Source organism: Mixophyes fleayi, chromosome 1 (genome assembly GCF_038048845.1).
Source record: "Mixophyes fleayi isolate aMixFle1 chromosome 1, aMixFle1.hap1, whole genome shotgun sequence".
NCBI classification, from domain to species: domain Eukaryota; kingdom Metazoa; phylum Chordata; class Amphibia; order Anura; family Limnodynastidae; genus Mixophyes; species Mixophyes fleayi.
The window spans coordinates 103,916,570-103,931,564 of NC_134402.1; the positions used below are offsets into that span (position 1 = coordinate 103,916,570).

Below are 14,995 nucleotides of genomic sequence, written 5' to 3' on the forward strand. Positions count from 1 at the left end.
CATACAGTTTCTTGTGATACTAAACAAACAGAGACCAGCTCTCTAGACACCGGCCAGCTTTTCTAGCATCGGTCACACTGAACAATGAATACCTGCATGTTTTTATACTTGGCTTAGCTTATACTTAGCCCTAGCTTGATAGGCAGGTGGCACTCCCACTTTCCCTTTAAAAGGGAGTTCTCATCAGTGGTGGTGTCAGTATAGAGTTCAAAGTGGAATAATCAGCAGTGGCTCAGTGGGTAGATGTGCATACTCTATGATATGAGTGCTTTATTTTGAAGCACAAGGCAAAACGGTGGATCAACTGCAGTCTCATTAAAGGAAATTTGATCCTTTGGTGCAAGCAGACAGTTTCTTTAAAAATGGCCCAATGAAAATTCCACATAGCAGGATATCGTAGTGGTATTGCAGTCCATAAGTAACTCATCACACTAGTGAAGTATTGTGGTGGCTCCATAATGTTGCAGGGAGCAATTTCCTGGCATCGGTTGGGTGCTGTAAATGCCTATATCTACTTACGGAGTGATCATCTTTACCCTATGTACCAGTATTTATTTCCCAATTGGTGGATGGCATTGTCCCCTTCCACTAATTCTGCAGCGCTGTACAGAGAACTCGCTCACATCAGTCCCTGCGCCATTGGAGCTTACAGTCTAAAATCCCTAACATGCACACATACCAAGAGAGACTAAGGTCAATTTTTTAGCAGCCAATTTACCTACTAGTATGTTTTTAAAGTGTAGGAGGAAACCGGAGCATCCGGAGGAAACCCACGCAAAGAACTAAATTGAACTCATGATCCCAGTTCTGTGAGGCATAAGTGGTAACCACTAAGCCAACGTGCTGCTCCGATTGCTTGACACTTGTTATCCATATGTCATCTTTTCCTTCACCGTAACCAGATCCTATCCCAATCAAACATTTAAGGCATATTCTGGAATGACACTTGGAACAGCTTTTTCCACCATTGTCAATCAGGTATCAATTGAGTGACTTTCTTGTGTAAGAATGGTGCTGCATCTCTCCTGCACAATTAGGCAGACTCCGTGCCATGGTGCTTACAGTCCGCAGTGGCCCATTACCGTATCAAGTTACTTTAAATTAGGATTTCCATTTCCTTGTCCTCCAGCTGTACTTTTGTATGCATCTGTACATGTATGTGTATAAATGTCAGACTGTATGATGATCTGTGAAGCTGCACAGTTCAGAAAGCTATGTCTGAAGAGCTACACGCCTCTAACATCAGACAAAAACCAAACAAGTAAGCCCATTTTCTTCCAAAGGCAGCACAGTACGGCATACGTCTAAAAGTTTGCATTTGACAAAACACTAGACTTCTGGACAGATTGGACCAAAGTGAAGTGCATACCACCATGTTTGGTGAAAACCAGCCACAGCTTATCACCACAAAAACATATCAACCATCAAGCATGGTGGTATAAAACAATGTCCTCAATCTTCACTGAACTGCTGCAGTGTTATAAGCAAGATTCCACTAATACAATGTAAGAAACGAGAAACTCATAGAAAAGATATACTTTGAGTTATTACTGCTAATTGTGCTCCTAAAAGCTACTGAATTGGGGCGGGGGGGGGGTGTATTTTTTTTTTTTACACATAGTTTCTTTATGTAACTTATTTTTGGTTGACTTAATAATGACAAAGTAAATTTTTTAATGTGTTTGTGAGATTTGATTGAAAACATTTTAGGACTTGGTCATGGCTAGATGATTGCTAAATATGTCCTAATATGTAAAAACACAAGAGTTGAAAGAGTGTGTTCTTTTTTTCTTTCATGACTAAATGTGTGTCTGTGTACTGTAATGTCTTTAGTAATAAAAGGCTTTTAGACAGAATAGTAAACTTAATTAGAAGGTTTGTTAAAATCTCTTGCTAGTTACCCACAGAAAGGTTTGTTATTTGCGTGTTACCAAATAACACGCAAATAGAAAGGCACAGAACCAAAAGCCATATCCATAACAAAAAGGACAACTCTGGAGGCTGGTGATTCGATTCAATGTAATCCACCAAATAAAATAAAGCACAGATGAAAGAAGGGGACAGCCAGTTGTTTAAAAAGTGCACATGTAAACCATTGGTTCATGTATGAAATCTCACAGCTGAAAGCAATAAAAGCACAATTCCTAATCAGAATTTATAGCAGGTAGGCTGAGTAGACTCTGCACGTTTAGTGAAAATGTAATCAGCACAGTGACTAAATAAGATACATATATACCTGATAAGTGTAAAAGTGTTTAAATGTCACTAATATGTAAATTTCAAGAAACACTCTGAACTAGATGTTTGGACAATCCATCAGGGGGCATGGAAGAGAGCAGTGACTTGCCGTAAGTGCAGTGGGGCTATACTTAGCCACATGTCCTGTACTCTCAGACTGCAACTGAAGATGAGGTGATTTTCACTCACTTCTTCACCATTCCAGGCAGGAACACAAACTAGTCCCTGGTATTATTACAGAGAGAAGCCATACTCCTTTCTGACTATCTAGGCTATACACTATAAACCTAAAGGAGAGCTTGTCCACATCCCAGCTATTTACAATAAATAATGGTTAGCTGTATCTAAACTCACAAAGAAAGCTGCACAGGAGAAACAAACATACAACACCTTGAGGTATATTTACTAAACTGCGGGTTTGAAAAAGTGGAGTCATTGCCTATAGCAGCCAATCACATTCTAGCTGTCATTCTGTAGAATGTCCTAAATAAATGCTAACTAGAATCTGATTGGTTGCTATAGGCTTCAAACCTGCAGCTTAATAAATATACCCCCCCCCCCTATGTTGAGGGTGGTTTATATTCCTTGGGGAATCTTTGGACTTGTCACTCATTGGCCATAACATCATGGGAGAACCACATAAAAAAATACATTTTGCCTACAATTTGTGCATGAACCGCTTGTTTACATTTTTTTTTATAGTACTGCTCCACTTTCAAAGAAGCCCAAGTTGCGTCATGTATACTAATGGGAGGTGGGGGCGGACAAGGTTTAGCTTTGAGACCAGTGACCACTGATTTCTTAACTAAAATGTATAAACTAAACACACTTTTTTTTTTTCTAAACTATCTTACAATCATTTAAGATGATTTGCAAATCACCATTATTTCTCTGCTTCATTCACGTAGAAGAATAAATATATATTAAACTTGTTTCAACCTACTTGTGAGTTTAAGTTTTCAGAAAACATTTATAAGTTTTGTTGGAAAAAAATAGTATGAAGTATAATTTAAACCTACTAAGTAGCTCCTTTTAAATCAAGGTAACGCTTTTAATACAGGATTGCTTATTGAAATATATATATTCAACAATTTTTTCTCTCAAAATAACATGGATGGCCATGATCCACTGCTGCATATACATACAGATGCTTGTAAATGTTATGTAGCTTATTTGGTATTATAGCACCACAGTTATGAAATAATGCTATATTTGTTTTATAATATGTTTGCTTTATAATATGTAGCACAATTAGGCATTTACTTTTAGGGCTGTGCAAAATAAATTAAGTTGTGTTACTACTTTCAAAGTTTAACAGTAGACTGTAAACACTACCTATACCCTTAACAAATATGGTAGGAAAAATGTAATGTAGATGTAATAGGTATAAAGAGGTATTAACAAGAGTAATCCACTGATAACACAAGGACAGCTAAATATTGCACATGTTAAGCAAGTCAAACCTAAATTTAATAATGTAGAAGTATGAGACCATTCTGTGGCAAAAGATTATGAAGGATATGCATCCCAAATGAAACAAAAAAATGTCCATTCAGCTATGAATGTGGTCTGTCACTAATTTCATTGTCCCTTTAAACTCTGGTCACCCAAGAACATATTCCAGGCTGGGTTGGGGCTTGAGACTTTTAGTGGTTGTTATTACAACACAGCACTAGAATATATAGCCCTGTAGCTAGTTTAAATATAGACAACTTGGTTTAGTAATATCTAGATATTTTTGGTGACGGACAGATTTTTAAAGCCTTGAACTTCTGCAATCTGCAGTCACATTGTACTGTGTTATATAGCTCACACAGAAATGGAGGTCCATCGCTCCATTGTTAAATATAATTGGTGAATTAGAACTAATAGGGCTGGTAGTGTTCTTCAAATCTTGAATTTCTCTGCAAAACAGATAGACCTTTGGGCACAAAAACTGATCAAAATACCACTCCTTGCAGGATCTCTAATAAAGGAATTCTATTAAGGAGTATATATGGAACCTAGAGGTGGCATAATACCACAAAACATGACTTTATGTATATTTTCCTTGATGGTCCTGAATGTGGAGATATTTTATCCCAAGAATAACATTGAATTTCCTTACTAAGTTTTCTCTCCCATTAAGACCTATATAAGGGTGCTTCTGGAACATCTGCTATTATATAAAGTAGAGATCAGACTTTTGAGTGGCACATTGAGTGAACACAGTTTAAAAGTATCTGCTCTTGTGATCTTGTAAGCACAAAATGTGTATTGTGTAGGTAAAGACATAGTACAGTGTGGTAGAATGGAGGCCTTCTCCTGAAACACAGAAGCTCTGGTAACTTAGAGGTAAAAACATCTTATATATCTCAAAATGGATATGGTCCCTTTGACTCTCTTCAGATTAGTCTGAAAAGCAGTATGCTGTAAGATTGGTACAAAGGATGAATGTTTGGATTAAATTGAATAGTAATTCTGACGTGGTTACCAAAGGAAACGCGAGTTTTGAGTTAAAAAGGCAACGTCTTCTTTTAATCAGTTGATATGTTATAGACATGTGTCACTGGGCTTGGAGCTCCCAGGAAAGACCCTCTTGGCTGAGGTAGCTATCAGAGATGCACCACGTCCGGCCAAGCTGCTTAGTCCTCAGAGATACAAGCTGAAATCAAATGATTGGAGAAGGCACAATAATGATGGACAAAGTCAAAGGATTGGAGAAGGTAGATTAGTGAAGGACAAAGTCAAGGGATTGGAGAAGGTAGAATAGTGGGGGACGAAGCTGAAGGATTGAAGAAGGTAATAGTGATAAACAAACAAACAAATCATGTCTTCTTCAAAGCATAAGTAGAGGATCCCCAAACCCCCACCCCACCCCACAACAAACTTTGCAACTTTGCTTACGAAAGGTTTGGTAGAACTGAGGGTCTTTATAAAGGCTACAAACAGATGAGATAAATTGTTTTGCTTGGCCTTTTCACTGAAGGGCTGATTGCAGAGTAGGGAAAGCTGTGCAGTAGTCCAGGTGAGGTGACTAGCTAGATTTCTGTTCTTAGCAGAGTGCTGATTACAGGAATTCTGAAGGTGTTCATAGCGGTCATTGTGAACTGTTTTCTGACAGCTGTCATCAGGAGCTAGTGTTGTGAATCCTCACAGCATGTAAGTTATTGGATGTGCTGGATATTGGTGAAGCCAAATCATAATCCATTTAATTTGGGCTGTCTGGTTGTATCTAACTTCATTTGGGATGGCCAGTCTACTTTGAGTGCAGTAATCACTTGGAATTCATGTATTCCTTTTGGCAAATGAAGCTCAATAAGTGTCTCTGTACAGCAAATTGTTTGGGGAATATATTCAACTTCAAGGAGATGATCTCATTCACCCAAGTTGTCAGAAAATGCTCATGTTTGAACCGCTTCTGCTTTTATTTTCTTGACTAATGGTATATAGTTTTTATCATTCAGAGTAACATTTTCATGTATTAAATTAATATCTAAATATTTTGACTAATTCATGTGTCCTGGTAATGTAACTGGAGAAATGTCAGTAGGTATGTGGAGTGGGTACAGTTTCAGTCTTTGTTAGATTATCCTCTGTAGGTTAGGAAGAATCACGTTATGGTTAGATTGAGGAGGATGTCATCCACAAACAGCGACAGCTGGAACTCTTGTGAGCCCATTTTAATTCCTGACGCATTAGAGTCTGCCAGTAAGTATTCTTACAGCTAAAGGCTCAGTCCATACAGCAAAGAGGAGGTTGCTCCTGCCTGGTCCCATTAGTAATCAGCTCTACGAGAGGAAACTAAATCTGCATTTCAAAGTAAAGCTAGGGGCCGAATAGAGGGAATTTATACAATCCCAAGAAAGGGCCTGTGAAACAAAATGTTCCAGAGCAGATATAAAATCCCAATTTAGTCAATCAAAAGCATTCTCACCTTCTATGTTGAGGAGCATAGAGATCTTGGTAGAATTCTCCCAATCAAGTGACACTCATCCAAGTATTTTTCCAAGACAGATTTAGTGATATAGTCCTGCGCTGCTTTTTTCCATAAACTAGTTGGTGGGGTTTGGCCTGAACAATGCTGTCTTCCATTAATGGAGGATAGAGGGTCATTGGATTTTACCAGTCTGCCAACTAATAGTTAGTCTTCTTCATGGCTACAGCACAAAGCTGTTCAGTCAAGCTTCCAGCACATTTTTAGGGTGAAAGCCTTTAGGTGTTTAAACAAGTTAGAAGACACAGGGCAATGGTTGCCAAACTTTGGTGTTGTGACATCTCTACAAACACAGGTACTAAATGGTTGGGTTTTTTTTTTCTTAACACACTTATGTTAATATATTGTTATAAGTAAACACATGCTCGTGAATAAATATCTGCATGTTTGAAAACCAAAGTAAATTACAGTTCAGTTCTGTATTTTACAATTAAAGTATAAATGATCTATAATCTCAATTGAATAAATACAACATATTTTTAAAATGAAAAAAAAAAAAAATCTTTACGTACCGGTAAACTTTAAAATGCCTGAGACAAAAAGATCTTAAATTAAGAAAAATGTATATGCTCTCGAGACCTTTACCAAGTTGCGATGCTAGTGATGGTTATAAAATACATAGTGCATGCCGAGCAGGCTTGTGTTTTGCAGCGGATTTTGGGGATCTTTAATCTCATCTGACCTATTCATCTTCCTTAAAGATCTCTATAAAGATGCAGAGAGCAGTCCTTTCAGTCTCCCTCTTTGGGCTTTGCACCAGCGCTCATAAACCTTTTTAAGGGACAAAGACTTGTTATAGCTTTGATGTCACTGGGACTAGCTTTTTTTTTCCCCCTAAGCCTGTTTTCCTAGCACAGTTTAGAAACTTTTTAAGTGGTGCCCCTTAAACCAGCACATGTTTAAAAAAAAGAAAGAAACCATGACAATCTTCTGGAGCCACATCAGCCCCAAATCTTTTAAAGAGATCTGTTCTGCTTTACAATCAGCTCTTTAAAAGATCTTTACCATTGAGGAAACAATTCTCTAAACCATACAACGTGGCCCTTTTCCTGTAAATACTTTTATATCTATGAATGTCATTGTGAATCTTGTCAACTAAAGGATACCTTAAATTGCTGGTATTCATGTCTACGTTATGCTGTTTTAACAACTTTTAAATATCCTATTTTTTAATAGCATCTACTAATCAGAACTGGCTTTTTCATTAGCCACACTTTGTATGCTGCTTGACAGAGGCATAAGTTAAATGTTATGCATGCAATTAAATACTTAATATACTAGAACAATGTTTATTGCTTGCTATGGGCCATTTCACCTAACATCACCAGGGTCTTTCACTATGTGCTGATTTAAAAAAATTAAAAAAAAAAAAAAACCCCAACAAACTGAAAACTATTTAGGGGCCTGTTTGTGATTTTGTTTTTTCATGAAAACACTGTCTCTTCTCTCCCGAACGGATGTTTTCTGGGGACAGACTCACATGTAAGTGACGTGCAAATTTACTAATAGGGAATCGCAGCAGATATTGTAGATATCTGCTGCTTTGCATTTGTCTTCAAATTCCAGAGCAGTCCCCATAAATGGCTATGGGCACTGCTATATTCCACAATTTAACAAATTCAAAAAAATCCATGTTTTTCGGAACTTGTTTACATTGTTTATGTTAATGTATGCCAGCTCAGGCTGGCGCAACTACCGTACTTGTTGTTTCTTAGCTCTGCTCCGAAGAGCAGAGCTTCGCCGCACGTGTGGAGGGATCATATGATCGCACAGCAGTTTGGGAGAGAAGAGACCGTTTACAACTTCGCAGGAACAGCAGTTTTTAATGACTGCTGTTCCTGTTGAAGTTTTTTTTTATCAAATACACACAATCTTTCCATCCTTATCCTTGTGATAAGAATTGAAAGGGATCGTTTTCAAAACGCATTAATTAATAAATATGCCCCTCAGTGTGACATGTATTTTTACAGGTTTTTTTTTAAAGAAACTGTATGTACTACAGTTCTTCCCATTTATGTGTGTTGCAGATAATTCTCTTTTGTATTACTCACTGTATTACGAGTAACCACCCGTCAACCCCCCAAAATAATGTGTTGCTTTGATGACTCCCCCTTTTATTTTCATTGTATATCTTTCCAATAAACATTAATGATGTAAAAAACAAATTGTGTGTGTGTGTGTATGTGTATATATATATATATATATATATATATATATATATATATATATATATATATATATATATATATTTATATATATATATATATATATTTATATATATAATGTGTGTGTATATATCCTTTCTACTTTTGTTAGTTACAGTATACTCCACTCTTTATGGAATGCAGGGAACATTTTGCTGCAGACATAGTGATGATGGACTGCCTGTAGTAAATCTCGGGAGCTGTACACATGTGTCTATAACAAACCACACTGGTGCATGCAGCTGTGGTGACCCCTTATGTAATTGTAGCATTTTCTCATCTATGCCTAATTTGTCTGCATGTACTAGTCTGTGAGAGATATGGCAGGGAGGACTTAAACATGGGATGTTAAATATTGACCATCCAAGTAATATTTTCTGAAAAACATGAATGATGTTGCACTAACATTAATAACAAATCTGTATATAGCAACCATGGCGATATGTTTGTGTAAGTATATGTTGTGTGAGCATGGGTACTACAGAGGGTACTACAGAGGTAAATGAAAGTAGTATAGCATTGCCCTGTGCTGACATACAATTTAGTGCTTTATTTTCCCTGCTCTCCAAGGATTTTATAGCGTCAGTCTTTCCTGGGTAAATAATATTTGGCTGAGAAATTTATGAAGTCACATACACATTTAATTAAGAACTTGAATTACATGGTTCTGTGCTTAATGTGACTTGATTTTGCTGGAGTGTTTATGGTGAGAGGTATTATTTTATTTTAGCTCAGTGTGGTGCATGATGTTTTATGGTGTGCAGCTTTGGCAGTGAACACTAAGCTTTGATATAAAAATTGCAAAAATGTTTCTTTTACTCTGGATGCACAACTAACACACACATTTATTTAATGCGGCAGTACAATGTCGTACTCAGCTTTGATTTAGTGTTGTACTTCCTTTTAAGGTTACTCCCATTTTTTTTTTTAAAGAATATTTTAATACATGTATTTTCCTATATTCCTCGTACCACAAACTGTAGAATAGACTTTGTCTTTTGCCATGTACTCTGATTCAGCAGGATAACGGTATTCTGTCCCATAGAGCTTACACACAAATTCAAAGTATGTACACAGAAGCTACCATGTATATTATTTCTGTACTATCGCAGTAACAGGTTTGATATTATTTAGGTTATTCGCTGCAGAATGTTTCTATTCTGAGTTTTATTGTATGGAATCCATGTATCATAAACATAAATAAAACTCTTTTCCTATTGGCTCTTTCCAGTGTAAGATGGAAAAGCGTTTTAGTGTGGGCCACTTTTGTTGTTGTACTTGTTTGCTGAGCAGACCCCCTTCTCCAGGAATATGGTTATTAGCATTTCTGTGTTGTTCACTGAGGCTTTTAGATACATGGACATGTTTAAAACCACGGGTGGCTATGAAAACATGTAGTGGTATACCCATAATGAGGGAGAAAAATCAACTGGTTTTGGGGAACAGAATAATGAAAGAAATTAACATAAACTGGTATCTTTTTGTAGTCTAAAGTTTGAATTTTATTTTTCTTAATCTTGTTGAATGATCAAATGACTGTTGAAGGGACAGTATTTTTGCATGAGTTTATAGAAACTTGTGTAAGAAATGTGCCCAGAACTATTTCATTTGAATGGTTAGCAACCCCAGTGAGAATTGGTAGGTAGAAATTCGGCAAAACCAGACTTGTAATGTATGTCTACCATCTCAATAAGTTTTTATAAAATGTTTGCAATAGAATAACAATAAAAATAAACGGCAAAGGAGGAAAGGGAGACAATTCCTGGGGGTGAGTGGGTTAATCTTTACAATAAAATGTTCACTAGAAAATAACAATGAAATGTAAATGGCTATTACTAAGACTTAATTTCCCATCTATTTTATCTTCAGCCTATCTTTTACATGGTGCGACTTCATTATGGTGAGATTTACAGCAGACATAAAATCAGTTTTTATCATGGAAAATAAATATAAATGTAAAATATTTCAGCAAGTGTCCCTATAGAACATGGAAGGGTTAATAAAAAGGTTAAGCTTTTTACCCAATATAGAAAACTAACTGACTATCGAAACTACCAGCACTGGGGGACATATTTTAAGGAAAACGAGTAAAGGAATCAATGTGATATTGTCCATAGCATACAGACTGATTCTGTCACCTTTTCTAGTACTGTTTAGAAAATGAAAAAAAGTATTTGGCTGCTATGGGCAACACCAACTTTTTTTTTTTTTGTTTGTTTCAATTTATATAAATGTTGCATTTGCCTTTTGCCTGGACCAACAATTTTCTTGCAGCCTACTTGTTTTTGCATTAGTGCTTTTCTAATATTTTATTTCTTTAAAAAAAAAAAAGATATACTGCCAAAAATCAAATATTCATTATAAATAGGGAAGGAACTGATCCAAGTGACATATAGTAATCCTGTACCAAAACAAAGGGAACGGAGTGCTTTGATTTAGTGATCTTTCAGTGGGTATAGTAATTTTTGGTGTCGTATTTGAATAATTAGCCTACAAATAACACTACCTTTTTTTGTTACAAGTGTATACAGATCTACATTTCAAAGGTTGGTCAGGCCTGGTGTAACATAAAACAGGAGTGGCGTGTAGGGAATGGGGCAGGTTATTGACAGCAGAACTTGCATGTGTGAATGTGGTGGGCTGATGTCAAGAGAACAGGTTGAACAGCCATTAGATGGCTGGACAGTATGGGATCATCTTTGGTGGTTTAAAATTCAAATACTACAATAGCCAAATTCAGAACTTAGGTAAGGTTGGTCATAGCATGTCTAGTTCATACCTGCCAACTTATGGCTGCCGGGGATAGGTGGGCGTGCGGGGAAGGGGGAGGGGGGCTCAGAAAATCTCATCAATTAGATCCAAAAGCCGCGCTTCTCAGGGAATTGTGGCATTTTGGATCTAATTCTGCCCACTTTCTAGTCTCCCATGCTGCCATACTCTCCCACCCGGAATCCGGCAGTCTCCCGGACATTCCAGGAGAGTTGGCAAGTATGGTCTAATTTAAAGGTAAAAAATAGATTTTTGATGAACAGCCTCTTTCAGAATCTGTTGGTGTTCTTTTTGTGATTCCAGTCTCCCAAGTTGTATTATCTAAAAAAAAAATGTCTATTATACACTGCTATTTATTTATTTTAATTTGCACATTCAGATAAATTATCATTAAAAGTGAAGACCTTTTATAAGGGAAAGTTCGGCTTCATTGATTTCCTTACTCTCAAGGTCCATATCTAAACCACTGTAATACTGATATTAAATTTTCCCTTTAAGCTATATACATGAACACTTTTCTGTGTGTCCAAGTTCCTTTATGCACTTCTGCTGCTGACATTAATCTTTTTTAATAATGAGTTAAGGGGGCGCATGAAAGTGAATACGCTGCATTTATTTGTTTTTCAATACATTTTTAATCAGCTCACCAATGTCTGTTCAGCACAGGAAAAAATGTTTTACATAGAATAACTGAATAAAGAAAGATATATTTTGGATACATTAAGGCTAGTTTGCTTAAAAATATGCAAATGAGCACAAAACAATAACAACAAATCAAATATTTTGCTTTTGTTGCCTAACTTGACCTACATAGATAGCTGCTATTGCCCACTGCCCACTTCTACCTTCTAACAATTTGAATAAGTAATTACAATATAACATTTTCACACAGTAATAACGGATTAGTAATTTTTATTTGTTACTTCTGTCTGTGGTGTGTTTCAGTAATGGATCTCAGGTGCATGTAAACACACATCTTTATTATGCTTAATTCTATAATAATCTGTTCATTTGTACACTTGTCTTAGTGAATATTTAAAAACTTCTCTAACATTTGGCAACAAATGACAATCCCCTAACATTATATTTAACCTTATAGTCTGTGTTGTGTGCAAAAGAGATATCTTTTCCAATTACACTCTCATATTTGTAGTAAGGTCAAGATAAAGAACCCCTTGATCTTGTTCAAACTACTCACAAGCCGACAGTATAATTTCAGAAAACGCCCCCCTTCCCCTCTCATTCCTCTAGCAGGTTTTGCTACATGAAAAGAAAAGCCCATGTGCAAAACATTATTGGAGTTCTGAGCTGTCTGTCTGTGGCGACTGTGTCACCTCTCTCTCATTATGCTGTTTTCTCTCCTGCCTACTTTCACATGCAAGTTACTTACAACAGCTTAAAACATTCTCAAACAACAAATCGTATTTACTGCAGTAACATCATTGTATACTAATGATATTTAGTCTGTTAGTATAATAGTTTTATTTAGCATGCCTTATTATTTCTCAGTAAAAAGAAGTCACCTTTTGTGTTAGCAGTTTTGCCAATATCGCACTACAATACAGTACAGATTATAATGTGATGCATGGGCAATGGGCTGGTAACAATCTAGTGAATGAAGGTTGGTGTTACCGGACCTTACATCATTTTGCAATTAGTTACATTTTGCCACAATTTAATGAAGTGAGCTTGGTTTCCAAAATCAAGTGAGTTTCCCACATTGGGTGTTCAGCTTGCTGTACCTGATCACATGTCTAATACTTTCATCCTGGTTTTAAAGTTTGTTCACAAATTTCAATTTGGGAAGGTGGGCTAGAATTAAATTACATTTATTGTTCGAATGGCCTGAAACCGCAGCTAACTTAAGCTAGTGATCCAGCCTTTGGTCATTTTGAGGAGGAGGTAAAAATATGACCCTTTGATAGATTATGGTCCAGCAACTCAGTTTGTCCTATCAGAAATTGATGGAGAAAAGGCCTAAAGGTCTATACAGTTAAAGTAGAGTATAAATGTTGCAGAACTGTCCAAATCTTTAAATCTGAACACTATGGGGTAAATGTATTAACCTCCGGTTTCTTCAACTCCCGCGAGTTCGGCGTCTTCGGCGTTTAAATTTAAAGCGGCGCTGCCTTGTAAAGGGAAGTTTCCCTTTACAATGCAGCGCCGCTTTAAATTTAAGCGCCGAAGACGCCGAACTCGCGGGAGATGAAGAAACCGGAGGTTAATACATTTACCCCTAAGTCTGTATTATATTAAGAAGTGGCTAAGCTACACAATTTAGATAATCACTTACATTTTAAGACATACTAAAACTGAATCCGCTATTAAACAAAGTCTGAAAATTCAAATTATGCGAATTAAAACTATTGAAGGTTTCCTCCATTAATAATTTTCTATTAATGCAGCCATACTAGTTTTGAATCTGTGAAGCATTTTTTTATTTTTTTTAAATAATACATTTAATAGAATACACCATACCCTCCAGGTAGGATGGCTATACCATTGGCAGGGTGACTTGCCAATCGTGGATAATTCTTTAGCTCTGTGAACTTGCCACATTGGCATTGTGGAATTAAAGTTCTTAGTAAAAGCACCAAGAGGAAACCTTTTTTCAAGTTTTGAGTCTACATTTTGTTTTTTGTTTCCAATTTATCATTCATGTTCTCTTCCTTTTGTAGACGAGTTTGCTACACCTCGTGCAATTCTGACTGGCCATGACTGTGAAATTACCTGCACTACTATTTGTGCAGAGCTTGGATTGGTGATCAGTGGTTCAAAAGGTAAAGATAAATCATTCTACTGGAGGCATATAAAGTGTCTAGTGCTGGTTTAATGTAATTATATGCAGTACAAGATGCTTGGTGTAATGAGAGTGTAGTGAACCATTTGTCACTAGTTTTTCTAATTTTGTGTGTTTCAGAAGGTCCATGCTTGATACATTCTATGAATGGAGACCTTTTGAGGACACTTGAGGCTCCAGGAAACTGTCATCGACCTAAACTTATCCAGGCTTCAAGAGAAGGGCACTGTGTAATATACTATGAAAGGGGCCTTTTCTGTGTGTTCGGTGTGAATGGGAAACTTCAAGCCACAATGGAAATTGATGATAATACACGGGTAAGAGCACTTTACTTTCCATGTGCAGAAAATGTATAAAATAAACATACCATATAGCTTATTTAATAAAATAATGCAACTAGTAAAAGCAAATCTTCAATTGGATACAATGCAATGTGCTGTGAATGGGAAACTTCAAGCAACAATGGAAATTGATGATAATACACGGGTAAGAGCACTTTACTTTCCATGTGCAAAAAATGTATAAAATAAACATACCGTATAGCTTATTTAATAAAATAATGCAACTAGTAAAAGCAAATCTTCAATTGGATACAATGCAATGTGCTGTATTTGTGTTATGTACTTTGTTTCCAAATAAGCCTTTATATTTATAATACAGTGGCATATTCTGAAGCCAAGTGTTGTGCTATTTAAAGCTTCCATTTATTTTCGTTAAATGCACTCCTAACCCAATACTTTATTTTGGATTTTGGAAATGTTTAGGAGTTGAATGTGTAATAATTCGCTTATTATAGGAGCTTTAGAAAGTAGATTGAAACTTTTTGTCTCTCTTATAATACTTTTATCCCCTCCAAGTGCTCTCCTTCCATTCTTACTCGGGTATTATAATACTCTCACATTCCAGTAGTTTGTGGCGGATAATAGGTTTGACTTCGTTTAAACACATCACAACCTTATTGAGGATATGATCATGATAATATGACAAAGCAAAGAGACAGCTCATTTT

The 14,995-nt window shown here is 36.4% G+C and overlaps 1 protein-coding gene across 1 annotated transcript in view; it reads left to right on the forward strand.

Moving 5' to 3' along the window:
* Positions 1 to 14,995, forward strand: part of LRBA (LPS responsive beige-like anchor protein) — a 478,343-nt gene that overhangs the window by 448,601 nt on the left and 14,747 nt on the right. The window contains exons 53-54 of the mRNA XM_075198883.1: positions 13,866 to 13,967; positions 14,108 to 14,304. Coding sequence (XP_075054984.1) covers positions 13,866 to 13,967; positions 14,108 to 14,304 — 299 coding nt within the window. The remainder of the gene's footprint in view (positions 1 to 13,865; positions 13,968 to 14,107; positions 14,305 to 14,995) is intronic.